General features: G+C 46.0%; 1 protein-coding gene and 1 long non-coding RNA gene across 7 annotated transcripts in view; one reads left to right on the top strand and one right to left on the bottom strand.

The window, feature by feature from the left end:
- Positions 1–2,760, top strand: part of LOC143782309 (uncharacterized) — a 37,845-nt gene extending 35,085 nt beyond the window's left edge. For 2 of the 6 annotated variants that reach the window (XR_013216924.1, XR_013216925.1), the window contains 3 exons: positions 1,697–1,862; positions 2,197–2,288; positions 2,531–2,760. This is a non-coding gene — a long non-coding RNA (uncharacterized LOC143782309). The remainder of the gene's footprint in view (positions 1–1,696; positions 1,863–2,196; positions 2,289–2,530) is intronic. The other 4 variants (XR_013216926.1, XR_013216929.1, XR_013216928.1 and 1 more) reach the window with 3 other exon arrangements.
- LOC143782308 (NFX1-type zinc finger-containing protein 1-like) overlaps positions 1–14,935 on the bottom strand; it is a 495,771-nt gene that overhangs the window by 386,846 nt on the left and 93,990 nt on the right. The window contains exons 6-7 of the mRNA XM_077269631.1: positions 4,700–4,906; positions 1,499–3,079 (exon numbers count right to left, since the gene is read on the bottom strand). Coding sequence (XP_077125746.1) covers positions 1,499–3,079; positions 4,700–4,906 — 1,788 coding nt within the window. The remainder of the gene's footprint in view (positions 1–1,498; positions 3,080–4,699; positions 4,907–14,935) is intronic.

Below are 14,935 nucleotides of genomic sequence, written 5' to 3'. Positions count from 1 at the left end.
CCCCAAATTCCCCAGTCATGCGATGGACGTCCATACCCCTCCCTGAGAGCCCCTAGACCAACATAACATAGCTAATTCTCTCAAACTGTGTAAGACTAGCCCCATTCCCCCTCTAACCCCCCCAGAAAACACATCCTGACTCCTAATTTCAGGGGAAGCTAACAAAGGGTTGACAGGAATTGAATGAGCTGTCTCACCTAGCTGCCTGGGTGCTGTGATCCCAGCAGCTGGAAATCCGGAATCTTGCTGATGCTGTCTAGAGCCCAATCCAATGCTGGGCCAATGCTGGTTCTGCAGCTCCTGGGTCTCTCTGCCTCACAGACAGCTGACTGTGATGGTATGCCGTGCCAGCTGTCTGTGCAGAGGCCCTCTGCACGGCTGCAGATGTGACGATGTATGCAGGGCCAGCATCCTGCTGCCAGTATTGGGACCCCCCCTGTGCCTACTGCAGTGTTCCCCGCTCTGCCGTCTGAGCAAGCTGCCTGCTGACCGTGTGTTCACATTATCCCAGGCCCCGTTGCATCTCCCAACCCAGCCTGGCGCTGACTGTCATCATCCTGCGCGGTCGACGATGTCGCAATGTGGGCAGAGCCGACCGGCTGCCGCTCATGAGGATCTCCATGCTGAGGGGCCGGCTGGTAAGGCCCTCCGTCTTCTCCGAATGTCTTTGCAGAGTGAGTCCTGTTCCGGTCAGGACATCTGCTGCTCCTGCTCCCAGCACCTCTCACGCAGACGTGGAATCAAGTAAGGCCGACTCTTCCTCTCCCTGATGCAAGCCCAGCTGGACGGTAGGATTCCTTCCGGACCTTGAACGCCGTGCCGCCGTCCTGTGCCCCTGACCGGAGGGTCCCCATAGGGGCTCCTGACACGGCACCGGACCTCGGGGTGACCTCTAGACTGAGACGCACCAGAGGCCTGGTTCTCCATGGCCGGAGTCCTTCATACGGAGTCTGGGAAACTCCTGTCACAGCCCCCTGCAGCAAGCCAAGCACAGATGACTGTCCGTGCCATGTGCACTGTAGCATTCCGCAATTGCTGAAGCAGTGCCACAACCTCCATCCTACAGGTACCCTATAAAGCTTCTTAACAGTGGTAAGGTGTACCAAAAATGGCAGCCCCAAAGAAGATGACTGACCCTTTTATATTACTCCCCCTTCTCCTCACCTCTAACCCCTTCTCCCCATGTCCTGACCCCAACTCCACCCCTGCTCAATCTGTTAACCCTGAGCTTCCCAATGCCCATCCAGCTCACTATATTCCTTCCTTAACCCTGTCATGTTGGCCTCCCTTCATGGCCAGGGACCCAGTACGGCCTCTCTGGATTTCAATGCTATTTACTTATGATTATCCCTATATCTTCAGGTAAAAAGTATTCCTGGATGTGACAGGTTTCCTTTAAACAAATACATTTAAATGGCTGATATCTACTAGTTCTAATTACGGTAATTATATAATATATGTATATATATATATATATATATTTGTTTATTTTTTTTACCTGTTCCTGGAGGTCCTTGAATGATAGAAAGCTCGCTTGTTAGAGCCATTTTAAGTGCCCTAAATTGAGATTGGTCAAGCTGCAGTTCCTCTTTGGTCGGCCAAGCACTGGAATCAAGGACATTAAATTGCTTTTTCTGTGACAAAATAGTACGTAATGGATGGAAATGTCTTCCTGATTTATATTTTTTCTTTTTAGAGTTGTCAGATTTGATTAACTTCTCCAAGGTGTAACCGGCAGGTTTCTGAGAGACATATAAAGGTGGGGACATTGCTGCATCACAGAAAACAATGTAATTCTGGAATGGAATTTCACTCGCCACCATTTCCTTCAAACCTTCCAACACATGACGATATGCTTCAAAGTAGGTTGTGGCTTCAACCATGAGAAATTTAACATCTACTGCATATTGTGTCAGCTGCTGCCGACTTTCTTCTGTAAACACCAGGGCTATTACCCCCTTTTTGAGATCGGAAACGTTTCTGTCTGCCACAGTGGCAAAGAGCATATTTTTGAAATTGTCATTAGAAAGGCAAACAAGAGATCCATAGAGAAGACGCTTTGAGATTTCCCAGTGAACATGTTTCAACTTTTTGGTACTGAAATGAACATCGTGAACTATTCCAGCACGAGTGCATAATGGAGATAAGATCATGGCATCAAAATAAATTCTAATATCATCCATTTTTGTTTTATAGAGATCCTGTTTCTTCAGTGCAATAAGTCTAGAAATGCCATCTCTTAGAGGACAAATGAAATCTTCTCGCATTAGGCGGAAATGTGTATCTAGGTAAGACCTAGCATCAGGATAAGATCCATCAATGATGTTTGGTCTCATTGAAGGCTTTTGAGACAAACAAATGTCTTCATAGGTTGGATAAATTGATAGTTGTCTAAAGTCATTTTCTATGCTTTCCTTGTTTCCTACAATGTAAATGTAATTGTCTGATTTCAAAGTTCCTTCTGCTTTTTTTTCTTGCAAATGTTGAAGGAACTTATCCAGATTCATCAATTTCTTCTTATTTTCTGTAGGCACAATATTCCCAGTATCTTCCATGTCGCGGAATGCATTTTCAACATGGGTCTTAATTATAGTTACTTGCATGAAAGAACTGGATGGAAAGGTACTTGCCAGTTCCGTGGCCAAAGTAATAATATGTTCAAAAAATAAAAATTTTCTGTTCTGCTGTGTGATAGCTTTATAGCTCTCCAACATGTGAAAAGGAAGAACTTGCTTCAGGAAATCAGAACCTTGGACTTGACCTAGGATATATATTACATTTTGTCGATTTGTTGTGCTTGTGATAATTGTACTTAAAATATTCAGGAAACGTTCAGTTATTTGTAAATCTATTGTATTTTCCTGAAGAAATTCCCTTAGTCCACTCCCTGGAGCAGCCAGTTTCATTATGATTTTGGATGGTTCCAATGCGAACAGTTTGGAAATTGCATTTAAATCTATTTTTTCATTTTTGCCAGTTTTACGGCTTGCAGGCATGTCATCTCTGTTCCTTCTATTGTCCCCTGTCTTGGATTTGATGGAGAGCTCCAAAGGACTTTGCACACTTTTTGCTTTTGATGCTACAAAGAAAGGGAAACAATAAAAATCTTATTTATTATTGAAGGGTAAAATGTCTACTTCTTTATGCTGCCCTCTTCAAGGGGAACCAAAAAGCAGTCACAGACATTCAGAGTTCAGCAGTTTGTCACTTAGTAATGGTTTCCTGACCTTAATAAAAAGATTACTGAGTGCATAGATGGGGTGAATATAATAAAATCTGCTATGCTCACCAGCGATCACCCCTCTGGATTAAGGACAGCCTGCTGTGGGGTTGTAAAGCAGAATGGGAAGAGATGATGTCACTGGAACACTAAAACATGTGATTGGCTGCACCGGTCTGGTGACTAGAGTGAGGTTTCTCAGATAATATGACGTTCCAGTAACCTGATTGCTGCATCCAGTTACATGCCTCAGCTCTCCTGGGACAGAATCGTTACATAATCACTTTTGGTGCCAGTGCAAACCATTGGAGCTGCCTGAGCTGTATCCACAGGGGTTAAAGCAGGCAAATACGTCCGTTTTTCTTATTATCTTCCCATTCATGCCCCAGGAGCTAAAATTTCGCATTAATCATGATAAATATGCCCCCTGTGTCTGTCACTACTTTATGAAAGCTGACAGCTTCACTTGAACTATTAAAGGGAACCTGTCACCCCCAAAATCGTATATGAGGTAAGCCCACCGTCATTCAGGGGCTTACCTACAGCATTCTGTAATGCTGTAGATAAGCCCCCGATGTACCCTGAAAGATGAGAAAAAGAGGTTAGATTATACTCAACCAAGGGCGGTCACGCTGCGGTCCGGGTCCGATGGGCGTCGTGGTCCGATCCGGGGCCTCCTATCTTGATTCGATGATGTCCTCTTCTTGCTGCGGCTCCTGTGCAGGCGTACTATGTCTGCCCTGATGAGGGCATAGCAAAGTACTGCAGTGCGCAGGCGCCGGGCCTCTCTGACCTTTCCCGGCACCTGTGCACTGCAGTACTTTGCTCTGCCCTCAACAGGCCAGACAAAGTATGCCTGCGCCAGAGCTGCAGAGTGAAGACAAGAAGAGGACGTCATCGTAAGAAGATAGGAGGCGCCGGATCCGGACCACGAAGCCCATCGGACCCGGACCGCAGAGGGACCGCCGCTGGGTGAGTATAATATAAGCTCTTTTTCTTATCTTTCAGGATACATCGGGGGCTTATCTACAGCATTACAGAATGCTGTAGATAAGCCCATGATGCTGGTGGCTTACCTCATATATGATTTTGGGGATGACAGAGTCCCTTTAATTAAAAGCATTCAGTGCACATTCTTGTCAACATGCGGAAGCTGCTCTGAAAAAACACAGTGAATGCTGTCCATATCATTCAGACAAATGTCTTTTGGGCCAAATTAAAGTCATGCTTTAGCAAACTAACCCAATGTCATACTACATATTCTCAAACAAATTCTATTTCCTCATTAACATGAGCATGTTCCTTCCATTTTCATCGCTAAGTCTATCTGAAAAATCTTAGCCAATAACACACAGTATTGTCGTGCTCCTCCAATTTGAATATGAAATGAAAACTGTTCCTTATATAAAATTATTTCATTTGACGTCCTTAAGCTATTGTTTTATTTTGAACAGATAGCAAAAAAAAAATTCTTGATACCTTTCATCTCGGTGCTAAAAGATGCAGGCATGCTTCGGCTACCATATCGCACAGGACTTTTGTCACGATTTGATAGCCTCTCCGGTGGGCCATACCGCTGATGCTGGCTTCCATGGCCTGACAGCTTAATTTGTGGATTATCTTTTCTTTTACCACCAGTTGTGTCATTTTGTTGTGTTCTATCTCTATAGGATCCTTGAGCTGCACCTGGAAGATACAATAAGTGAAAATGTGCTACAAGGTCTTAGGAAAAAAATGCCTTATGAAAAAAACCTGATTAGTGTCTTTCTAGTTCCCCTTTTTTCGTGGTCTATGTGGATTTTTACCCGAAGGTATATGACGATTTCAGTTAGTAATTGTGATAACCTGTGATATCCTTCCTATCCATGACAATAAGGCTATGTGCAAACCATTACACCAAAACTTGGGCCAGTCACATCTGCAAATTACAAAAGTCACTAGCCCCTTGTGCTTGTCTACATAGCAGACAAATGATTTTAAGCTCTTACGTACTATGCAGATTTTTAAATAGCTGTACTTAACTTTATGAGGTTGTTTACAGATGGTTTGTGTTATAGGGATACAATATGGTACTTATTAGAAGTGATGCACCTTCTTTGGATTCTAGAGAGGTGACATTTTCATTTAAGCACCACTCCAGCCCCGTCTCATACTCACCTGCCGTCGCCTTCATCGTTTTCCGGCGTGTCTCCGGCAAAAAGTGACCTGCCCTCTGCAACAGTGTTTCATGGAGTTGCGCGGAGGTCACTTTTCAATACAAGTCTATGAGAGCCTTGTTCTGCTCTCACTCTGGCTCTCATAGACTTGCACTGAGAGCTTGTGACGATCAGAAGCTGCGCTCACAAGATGGCGCCGTGGGACCAAAGCAGTGAAGAAAAACACTGGAGGGTGAGTACCACTCCAGTGCAGGAAGACAAAACACTTGAGTGGTGCTTTATGTTGAGTAAGCATGATTACCACAGTAACATGTCAGATGTATAAGTTGAAGGAGTTCCCAGAGATGCTTAGCACTTGTTGGCCCTTTTGCCTTCACTCTGCGGTCCAGCTCACCCCAAAACATCTCGATTGGGTTCAGGTCTAGTGACTGTGGAGGCCAGGTCATCTGGCGTAGCACCCCATCACTCTCCTTCTTGGTCAAATAGCCCTTACACAGCCTGGAGGTGTGTTTGGTGTTGTGAATTTGCTTTTTGCTCCCTCTAGTGGTTACTAGTTTTTTGACTCTGGTTTTTCTGTCATCCCTTTTATCCGCACCTGGGTCGTTAGTTAGGGGTGTTGCTATATTAGCTCCCTGGACCTTCAGTTCAATGCCTGGCAACGTAGTTATCAGAGCTAGTCTGCTGTGCTCTTGTCTACTGATCCTGGTTCCAGTTATATCAGCTAAGTCTGCCTTTTGCTTTTTGCTATTTGTTTTGGTTTTGTATTTTTGTCCACCTTGTTCCAAATCTGTATCCTGACCTTTGCTGGAAGCTCTAGGGGGCTGGTGTTCTCCCCCCGGACCGTTAGACGGTTCGGGGGTTCTTGAATTTCCAGTGTGGATTTTGATAGGGTTTTTGTTGACCATATAAGTTACCTTTCTTTATTCTGCTATCAGTAAGCGGGCCTCTCTGTGCTAAACCTGGTTCATTTCTGTGTTTGTCATTTCCTCTTACCTCACCGTCATTATTTGTGGGGGGCTTCTATCCAGCTTTGGGGTCCCCTTCTCTGGAGGCAAGAAAGGTCTTTTGTTTTCCTCTACTAGGGGTAGCTAGATTCTCCGGCTGGCGCGTGTCATCTAGAATCAACGTAGGAATGATCCCCGGCTACTTCTAGTGTTGGCGTTAGGAGTAGATATATGGTCAACCCAGTTACCACTGCCCTATGAGCTGGATTTTTGTATTCTGCAGACTTCCACGTTCCTCTGAGACCCTCGCCATTGGGGTCATAACAGTTTGCCAGGCCAGTATTAAATGTTTAATGCATTGCAGAAGAGGGATTATAAGAAAGAAGATTCTGAGTTTTTTTTTTCTTCTTCCCCTTTACCTCAGAGTGGCTATGCTTGCTGCAGACATGAATGTCCAGACCTTGATTACAAGTGTGGACCAGCTGGCTACTCGTGTGCAGGGCATACAAGACTATGTTATCAGAAATCCTAGGTCAGAACCTAAACTACCGATTCCTGAACTGTTTTCCGGAGACAGGTTTAAGTTTAGGAATTTCGTGAATAATTGTAAATTGTTTTTGTCCCTGAGACCCTGTTCATCTGGAGATTCTGCTCAGCAAGTAAAAATTGTTATTTCGTTCTTACGGGGCGACCCTCAGGATTGGGCTTTTTCGCTGGCGCCAGGAGATCCGGCATTGGCTGATCTTGATGCGTTTTTTCTGGCGCTCGGTTTACTTTATGAGGAACCCAATCTTGAGATTCAGGCAGAAAAGGCCTTGCTGGCTATGTCTCAGGGGCAGGACGAGGCTGAAGTGTATTGCCAAAAATTTCGGAAATGGTCCGTGCTGACACATTGGAACGAGTGTGCACTGGCCGCTAATTTTAGAAATGGCCTTTCTGAAGCCATTAAGAATGTTATGGTGGGTTTTCCCATTCCCACAGGTCTGAATGATACTATGGCACTGGCTATTCAAATTGACCGGCGGTTGCGGGAGCGCAAAACCGCAAATTCCCTCATGGTGTTGTCTGAACAGACACCTAATTCGGTGCAATGTGATAGAAAAACCGCAAATTCCCTCATGGTGTTGTCTGAACAGACACCTGATTTAATGCAATGTGATAGAATCCTGACTAGAAATGAGCGGAAAATTCATAGACGCCGGAATGGCTTGTGCTACTACTGTGGTGATTCTACACATGTTATCTCAGCATGCTCTAAACGTATAGCTAAGGTTGTTAGTCCTGTCACCGTTGGTAATTTGCAACCTAAATTTATTCTGTCTGTAACTTTGATTTGCTCACTGTCATCTTATCCTGTCATGGCGTTTGTAGATTCAGGTGCTGCCCTGAGTCTCATGGATCTCTCATTTGCTAAGCGCTGTGGTTTTACTCTTGAACCATTAGAAAATCCTATTCCTCTTAGGGGTATTGATGCTACACCATTGGCAGCAAATAAACCGCAGTATTGGACACAGGTTACCATGTGCATGACTCCTGAACACCGCGAGGTGATACGTTTCCTGGTTTTACATAAAATGCATGATTTGGTTGTTTTAGGGCTGCCATGGTTACAGACCCATAATCCAGTCCTGGACTGGAAGGCTATGTCAGTCTCAAGTTGGGGCTGTCGTGGTATTCATGGGGATTCCCTGCCTGTGTCTATTGCTTCTTCTACGCCTTCGGAAGTTCCGGAGTATTTGTCTGATTATCAGGATGTCTTTAGTGAGTCTGAGTCCAGTGCACTGCCTCCTCATAGGGACTGTGACTGTGCTATAGATTTGATCCCAGGCAGTAAATTTCCTAAGGGAAGACTGTTTAATCTGTCGGTACCTGAACATACCGCTATGCGTTCATATATCAAGGAGTCTCTGGAGAAAGGACATATTCGTCCGTCTTCTTCCCCTCTTGGTGCGGGATTCTTTTTTGTGGCAAAAAAGGACGGATCTTTGAGACCTTGTATTGATTATCGGCTTTTAAATAAGATCACTGTCAAATTTCAGTATCCTTTACCGCTGTTGTCTGACTTGTTTGCCCGGATTAAGGGTGCCAAGTGGTTCACCAAGATAGACCTTCGTGGTGCGTACAACCTTGTGCGCATTAAGCAAGGTGATGAATGGAAAACCGCATTCAATACGCCCGAAGGTCATTTTGAGTACTTGGTGATGCCTTTTGGGCTCTCCAATGCGCCTTCAGTTTTTCAGTCCTTTATGCATGACATTTTCCGGAAGTATCTGGATAAATTTTTGATTGTTTATCTGGATGATATTTTGGTTTTTTCTGATAATTGGGATTCGCATGTGGAGCAGGTCAGGTTGGTCTTTAAAATTTTGCGTGAAAATTCTTTGTTTGTCAAGGGCTCAAAGTGTCTCTTTGGTGTACAGAAGGTTCCCTTTTTGGGGTTCATTTTTTCCCCTTCTGCTGTGGAGATGGACCCAGTCAAGGTCCGAGCTATTCTTGATTGGACTCAGCCCTCGTCAGTTAAGAGTCTTCAGAAGTTCTTGGGCTTCGCTAACTTCTACCGTCGTTTTATCGCTAATTTTTCTAGCATTGTGAAACCTTTGACGGATATGACCAAGAAGGGCTCCGATGTAGCTAACTGGGCTCCTGCTGCCGTGGAGGCTTTCCAGGAGTTGAAACGCCGGTTTACTTCGGCGCCTGTTTTGTGCCAGCCTGACGTCTCACTTCCCTTTCAGGTTGAGGTGGATGCTTCGGAGATTGGGGCAGGGGCCGTTTTGTCGCAGAGAGGCCCTGGTTGCTCTGTTATGAAACCTTGTGCCTTTTTCTCTAGGAAGTTTTCGCCTGCCGAGCGAAATTATGATGTGGGCAATCGGGAGTTGTTGGCCATGAAATGGGCATTTGAGGAGTGGCGTCATTGGCTCGAGGGTGCTAAGCATCGTGTGGTGGTCTTGACTGATCACAAAAATCTGATGTATCTCGAGTCTGCTAAACGCCTTAATCCGAGACAGGCCCGCTGGTCATTGTTTTTCTCCCGCTTTGATTTTGTTGTCTCGTATTTACCAGGTTCAAAGAATGTGAAGGCCGATGCTCTTTCTAGGAGCTTTGTGCCTGATGCTCCTGGAGTCGCTGATCCTGTTGGTATTCTTAAAGATGGAGTTATCTTGTCAGCTATTTCTCCGGATCTGCGACGTGTGTTGCAGAGATTTCAGGCTGATAGGCCTGAGTCTTGTCCACCTGACAGACTGTTTGTCCCGGATAAGTGGACCAGCAGAGTCATTTCCGAGGTTCATTCCTCGGTGTTGGCAGGTCACCCGGGAATTTTTGGCACCAGAGATCTGGTGGCCAGGTCCTTTTGGTGGCCTTCCTTGTCAAGGGATGTGCGGTCATTTGTGCAGTCCTGTGGGACTTGTGCTCGAGCTAAGCCTTGCTGTTCTCGTGCCAGCGGTTTGCTCTTGCCCTTGCCTGTCCCGAAGAGACCTTGGACACATATCTCCATGGATTTCATTTCTGATCTTCCGCTATCTCAGGGCATGTCCGTTATCTGGGTGATATGTGATCGCTTCTCCAAGATGGTCCATTTGGTTCCTTTGCCTAAGCTGCCTTCCTCTTCCGATCTGGTTCCTGTGTTTTTCCAGAACGTGGTTCGTTTGCACGGCATCCCTGAGAATATTGTGTCAGACAGAGGATCCCAGTTCGTTTCCAGGTTCTGGCGATCCTTTTGTAGTAGGATGGGCATTGATTTGTCGTTTTCGTCTGCTTTCCATCCTCAGACTAATGGACAGACGGAGCGAACCAATCAGACTTTGGAGGCTTATTTGAGGTGTTTTGTCTCTGCTGATCAGGACGATTGGGTGACATTCTTGCCGTTGGCTGAGTTTGCCCTTAATAATCGGGCTAGTTCCGCCACCTTGGTTTCGCCTTTTTTCTGCAACTCTGGTTTCCATCCTCGCTTTTCTTCGGGTCATGTGGAGCCTTCTGACTGTCCTGGGGTGGATTCTGTGGTGGATAGGTTGCAGCAGATCTGGAATCATGTGGTGGACAACTTGAAGTTGTCACAGGAGAAGGCTCAGCGCTTTGCCAACCGCCGCCGCGGTGTGGGTCCCCGACTACGCGTTGGGGATTTGGTATGGCTTTCTTCCCGCTTTGTTCCTATGAAGGTCTCCTCTCCCAAATTTAAACCTCGTTTTATTGGGCCTTACAAGATATTGGAAATCCTTAATCCTGTATCTTTTCGTCTGGATCTTCCTGTGTCGTTTGCTATTCACAATGTATTTCATAGGTCCTTGTTGCGGCGGTACATTGTGCCTGTAGTTCCTTCTGCTGAGCCTCCTGCTCCGGTGTTGGTTGAGGGCGAGTTGGAGTACGTGGTGGAGAAGATCTTGGATTCTCGCCTCTCCAGGCGGAGGCTTCAGTACCTGGTCAAGTGGAAGGGCTATGGTCAGGAGGATAATTCCTGGGTGGTCGCCTCTGATGTTCATGCGGCCGATTTAGTTCGTGCCTTTCATGCCGCTCATCCTGATCGCCCTGGTGGTCGTGGTGAGGGTTCGGTGACCCCTCACTAAGGGGGGGGGGTACTGTTGTGAATTTGCTTTTTGCTCCCTCTAGTGGTTACTAGTTTTTTGACTCTGGTTTTTCTGTCATCCCTTTTATCCGCACCTGGGTCGTTAGTTAGGGGTGTTGCTATATTAGCTCCCTGGACCTTCAGTTCAATGCCTGGCAACGTAGTTATCAGAGCTAGTCTGCTGTGCTCTTGTCTACTGATCCTGGTTCCAGTTATATCAGCTAAGTCTGCCTTTTGCTTTTTGCTATTTGTTTTGGTTTTGTATTTTTGTCCAGCTTGTTCCAAATCTGTATCCTGACCTTTGCTGGAAGCTCTAGGGGGCTGGTGTTCTCCCCCCGGACCGTTAGACGGTTCGGGGGTTCTTGAATTTCCAGTGTGGATTTTGATAGGGTTTTTGTTGACCATATAAGTTACCTTTCTTTATTCTGCTATCAGTAAGCGGGCCTCTCTGTGCTAAACCTGGTTCATTTCTGTGTTTGTCATTTCCTCTTACCTCACCGTCATTATTTGTGGGGGGCTTCTATCCAGCTTTGGGGTCCCCTTCTCTGGAGGCAAGAAAGGTCTTTTGTTTTCCTCTACTAGGGGTAGCTAGATTCTCCGGCTGGCGCGTGTCATCTAGAATCAACGTAGGAATGATCCCCGGCTACTTCTAGTGTTGGCGTTAGGAGTAGATATATGGTCAACCCAGTTACCACTGCCCTATGAGCTGGATTTTTGTATTCTGCAGACTTCCACGTTCCTCTGAGACCCTCGCCATTGGGGTCATAACAGTTTGGGGTCATTTTCCTGTTGATGTCACTGCAAGATGCTGTGGTAGCCATGCTGGTTCAGTATGCCTTCATTTTTGAATAAATCCCCAACAGTGTTACCAGTAAAGCACCCCCACACCATCACACATCCTCCTCCATGCTTCACGGTGGGAACCAGGCATGTAGAGTCCATCCGTTCACCTTTTCTGCGTCGCACAAAGACACGATGGTTGGAACCAAAGATCTCAAATTTGGACTCATCAGACCAAAGCACAGATTTCCACTGGTCTAATGTCCATTCCTTGTGTTCTTTAGCCCAAACAAGTCTCTTCTGCTTGTTGCCTGTCCTTAGCAGTGGTTTCCTAGCAGCTATTTTACCATGAAGGCCTGCTGCACAAAGTCTCCTCTTAACAGTTGTTGTAGAGATGTGTCTGCTGCTAGAACTCTTTGTGGCACTGACCAGGTCTCTAATCTGAGCTACTGTTAACCTGCGATTTCTGAGGCTGGTGACTCGGATAAACTTATCCTCAGAAGCAGAGGTGACTCGTGGTCTTCCTTTCCTGTGTCGGTCCTCATGTGAGCCAGTTTCTTTGTAGCGCTTGATGGTTTTTGCCACTGCACTTGGGGACACAAGTTCAAAGTTTTCCCAATTTTTTGGACTGACTGACATTCATGAGTAATGATGGCCACTCATTTTTCTTTACTTAGCTGCTTTTTTCCTGCCATAATACAAATTCTAAAAGTCTATTAAGAAGGACTATCAGCTGTGTATCCACCAGACTTCTGCACAACACAACTGATGGTCCCAACCCCATTTATAAGGCAAGAAATCCCACTTATTAAACCTGACAGGGCACACCTGTGAAGTGAAAACCTTTCCCCGTGACTACCTCTGGAAGCTCATCAAGAGAATGCCAAGAGTGTGCAAAGCAGTCATCAAAACAAAAGGTGGCTACTTTGAAGAACCTAGAATATGAGACATAATTCCAGTTGTTTCACACTTTTTTGTTAAGCATATAATTCCACATGTGTTAATTCATAGTTTTGATGCCTTCAGTGTGAATGTACAATTTTCATAGTCATGAAAATACAGAAAAATCTTTAAATGAGAAGGTGTGTCCAAACCTATGGTCTGTACTGTATATATATATATATATATATATATATATATATATATATATATATATATATATATATATATATATATATATATTTAATTGAAAACAAAAAGCAGCACCAAAAGAAAACAAAGGGTGCAAAAAATCCTTCCAGGTATACCGTAGTTTACGCTTTGTAAGACGCACTTTATTTCCCCCAAATTTGGGGGGGAAATGTGGGTGCGTCTAACAAAGCGGATATACCGCTTACCATTACAGGCTGGGATGAGGGGGTGTCCGCCGCTGCTACCGCCCGCCGCCGGGGTTGTCCGCTGCTGCCCCGGGTGATGCTGGAGGCTCCGGTGCTGCGGGGGGCTCTGGCGACATTTTGTGAAAGACCAGAGCCCCCCGGCAGTTCGTCCATGCATTCCAGTATGACTAACTCCGGGAAAATGGCCGCCGGAATCTCGGGAGATGAGATTTCAGCACTGAGATCTCATCTCTCGAGATTCCGGCAGCCATTTTCCCGGAGTTAGTTCCAGTATGACTGACTCCGGGAAAATGGCCGCCGGAATCTCGGGAGATGAGATTTCAGCACTGAGATCTCATCTCTCGAGATTCCGGCAGCCATTTTCCCGGAGTTAGTTCCAGTATGACTGACTCCGGGAAAATGGCCGCCGGAATCTCGGGAGATGAGATTTCAGCACTGAGATCTCATCTCTCGAGATTCCGGCGGCCATTTTCCCGGAGTTAGTCATACAGGAACGTATGTGAAAGTAACCATAGGCACTACTATACGTTTGTGGTGCTCAAGTAGGTGCTCAAACCGTACAGAGTTATAGATAAACTTGGCACACACGTGGTCAGATGCAAGTGAATTTAATATAAAGAGAGTACATACAGTATGACGTTTCGGTCATAGATTAGACCTTCATCAATGTACCTCTCATAGAGTATTTCATGGTTTAATTGGGTCAACAGGGGAATAATCCCACTGTAAGCCAGGGTCAGTTCAAGGGATATATCTTGAGTGCAGCGATTGTGGGACGCGGTATCCACCGCTCGTCCTGTGTGCCATACACACAGGACGAGCGGTGGATACCGCGTCCCACAATCGCTGCACTCAAGATATATCCCTTGAACTGACCCTGGAGGTACATTGATGAAGGTCTAATCTATGACCGAAACGTCATACTGTATGTACTCTCTTTATATTAAATTCACTTGCATCTGACCACGTGTGTGCCAAGTTTATCTATACAGGAACGTATGGACGAACTGCTGGGGGCTCTGGTCTTTCACAAAATGTTGCCAGAGCCCCCTGCAGCACCAGAGACAGCCCTGGAGATAGCCCTGCAGCACTGGAGACAGCCCTGCAGCACCAGAGCCCCCTGCAGCACCAGAGCTCCCTGCAGCACCAGAGCCCCCTGCAGCACCAGAGCCCCCTGCAGCACCAGAGCCCCCTGCAGCACCCCTCATCCCAGCCTGCAGCACAGCAGCCCCCATGCAGCACCGAAGCCCCCCTGCAGACCCCATCATCCCAGCCTGCAGCAATGCTCCACTCCTGCCTCCAGCAACGACCCTGGGACCCTGATCCACCGCAGCCACAACCCCTGGTAAGCAATAAGACACATGGATTATAAGAAGCCCCCCCAATTTATTAAAAAAAGTTTTTTCCTATTTTTCTCCTCAAAATTTGGGGTGCGTCTTATAATCCGGAGCGTCTTACAAAGCGAAAAATACGGTATACCAAACCTCATGCTATTGTCCAGAAAAATGAAGGCAGCACTCCAATAGAAACAATGAAAGTGGTTTATTGGCCCATGTGCGACGTTTCAGTCCAGGATGTGGACCTTTCTCAATATATATATTGTGGTAGTTTAACTCACTTGGCGGTACACGGAGGTAGAAAACAGGAACACTGTCTAAATCTTTGGTTGGTTTATTATATGGCAGCATAAGAAGGGTAAAGTAAAACACAGCCCTTTAGGCAAAAACAGGAAAACAACAATGAAAACAAAAATTCTGTACACAGTCCATACGTTTGCAGGTTCAGTCTTTCCTCCTAAGGACACAAAGCACTCGAGAATCTTCTTCCCAGCACTGCTGAACAAAGACTGCCTCTGGATCGCAGCTATTTAAGCCCCAGACCATGTGACTCCTCCCCCATGTCACATGACTGTGACATCATACAAGTCTTGTCAGCACACG

This window comes from Ranitomeya variabilis, chromosome 6 (assembly GCF_051348905.1).
Source record: "Ranitomeya variabilis isolate aRanVar5 chromosome 6, aRanVar5.hap1, whole genome shotgun sequence".
Taxonomy (NCBI): Eukaryota; Metazoa; Chordata; class Amphibia; order Anura; family Dendrobatidae; genus Ranitomeya; species Ranitomeya variabilis.
Note: the sequence above shows the minus strand (reverse complement) of the source record. Positions and strands in the feature narration are given on the sequence as shown.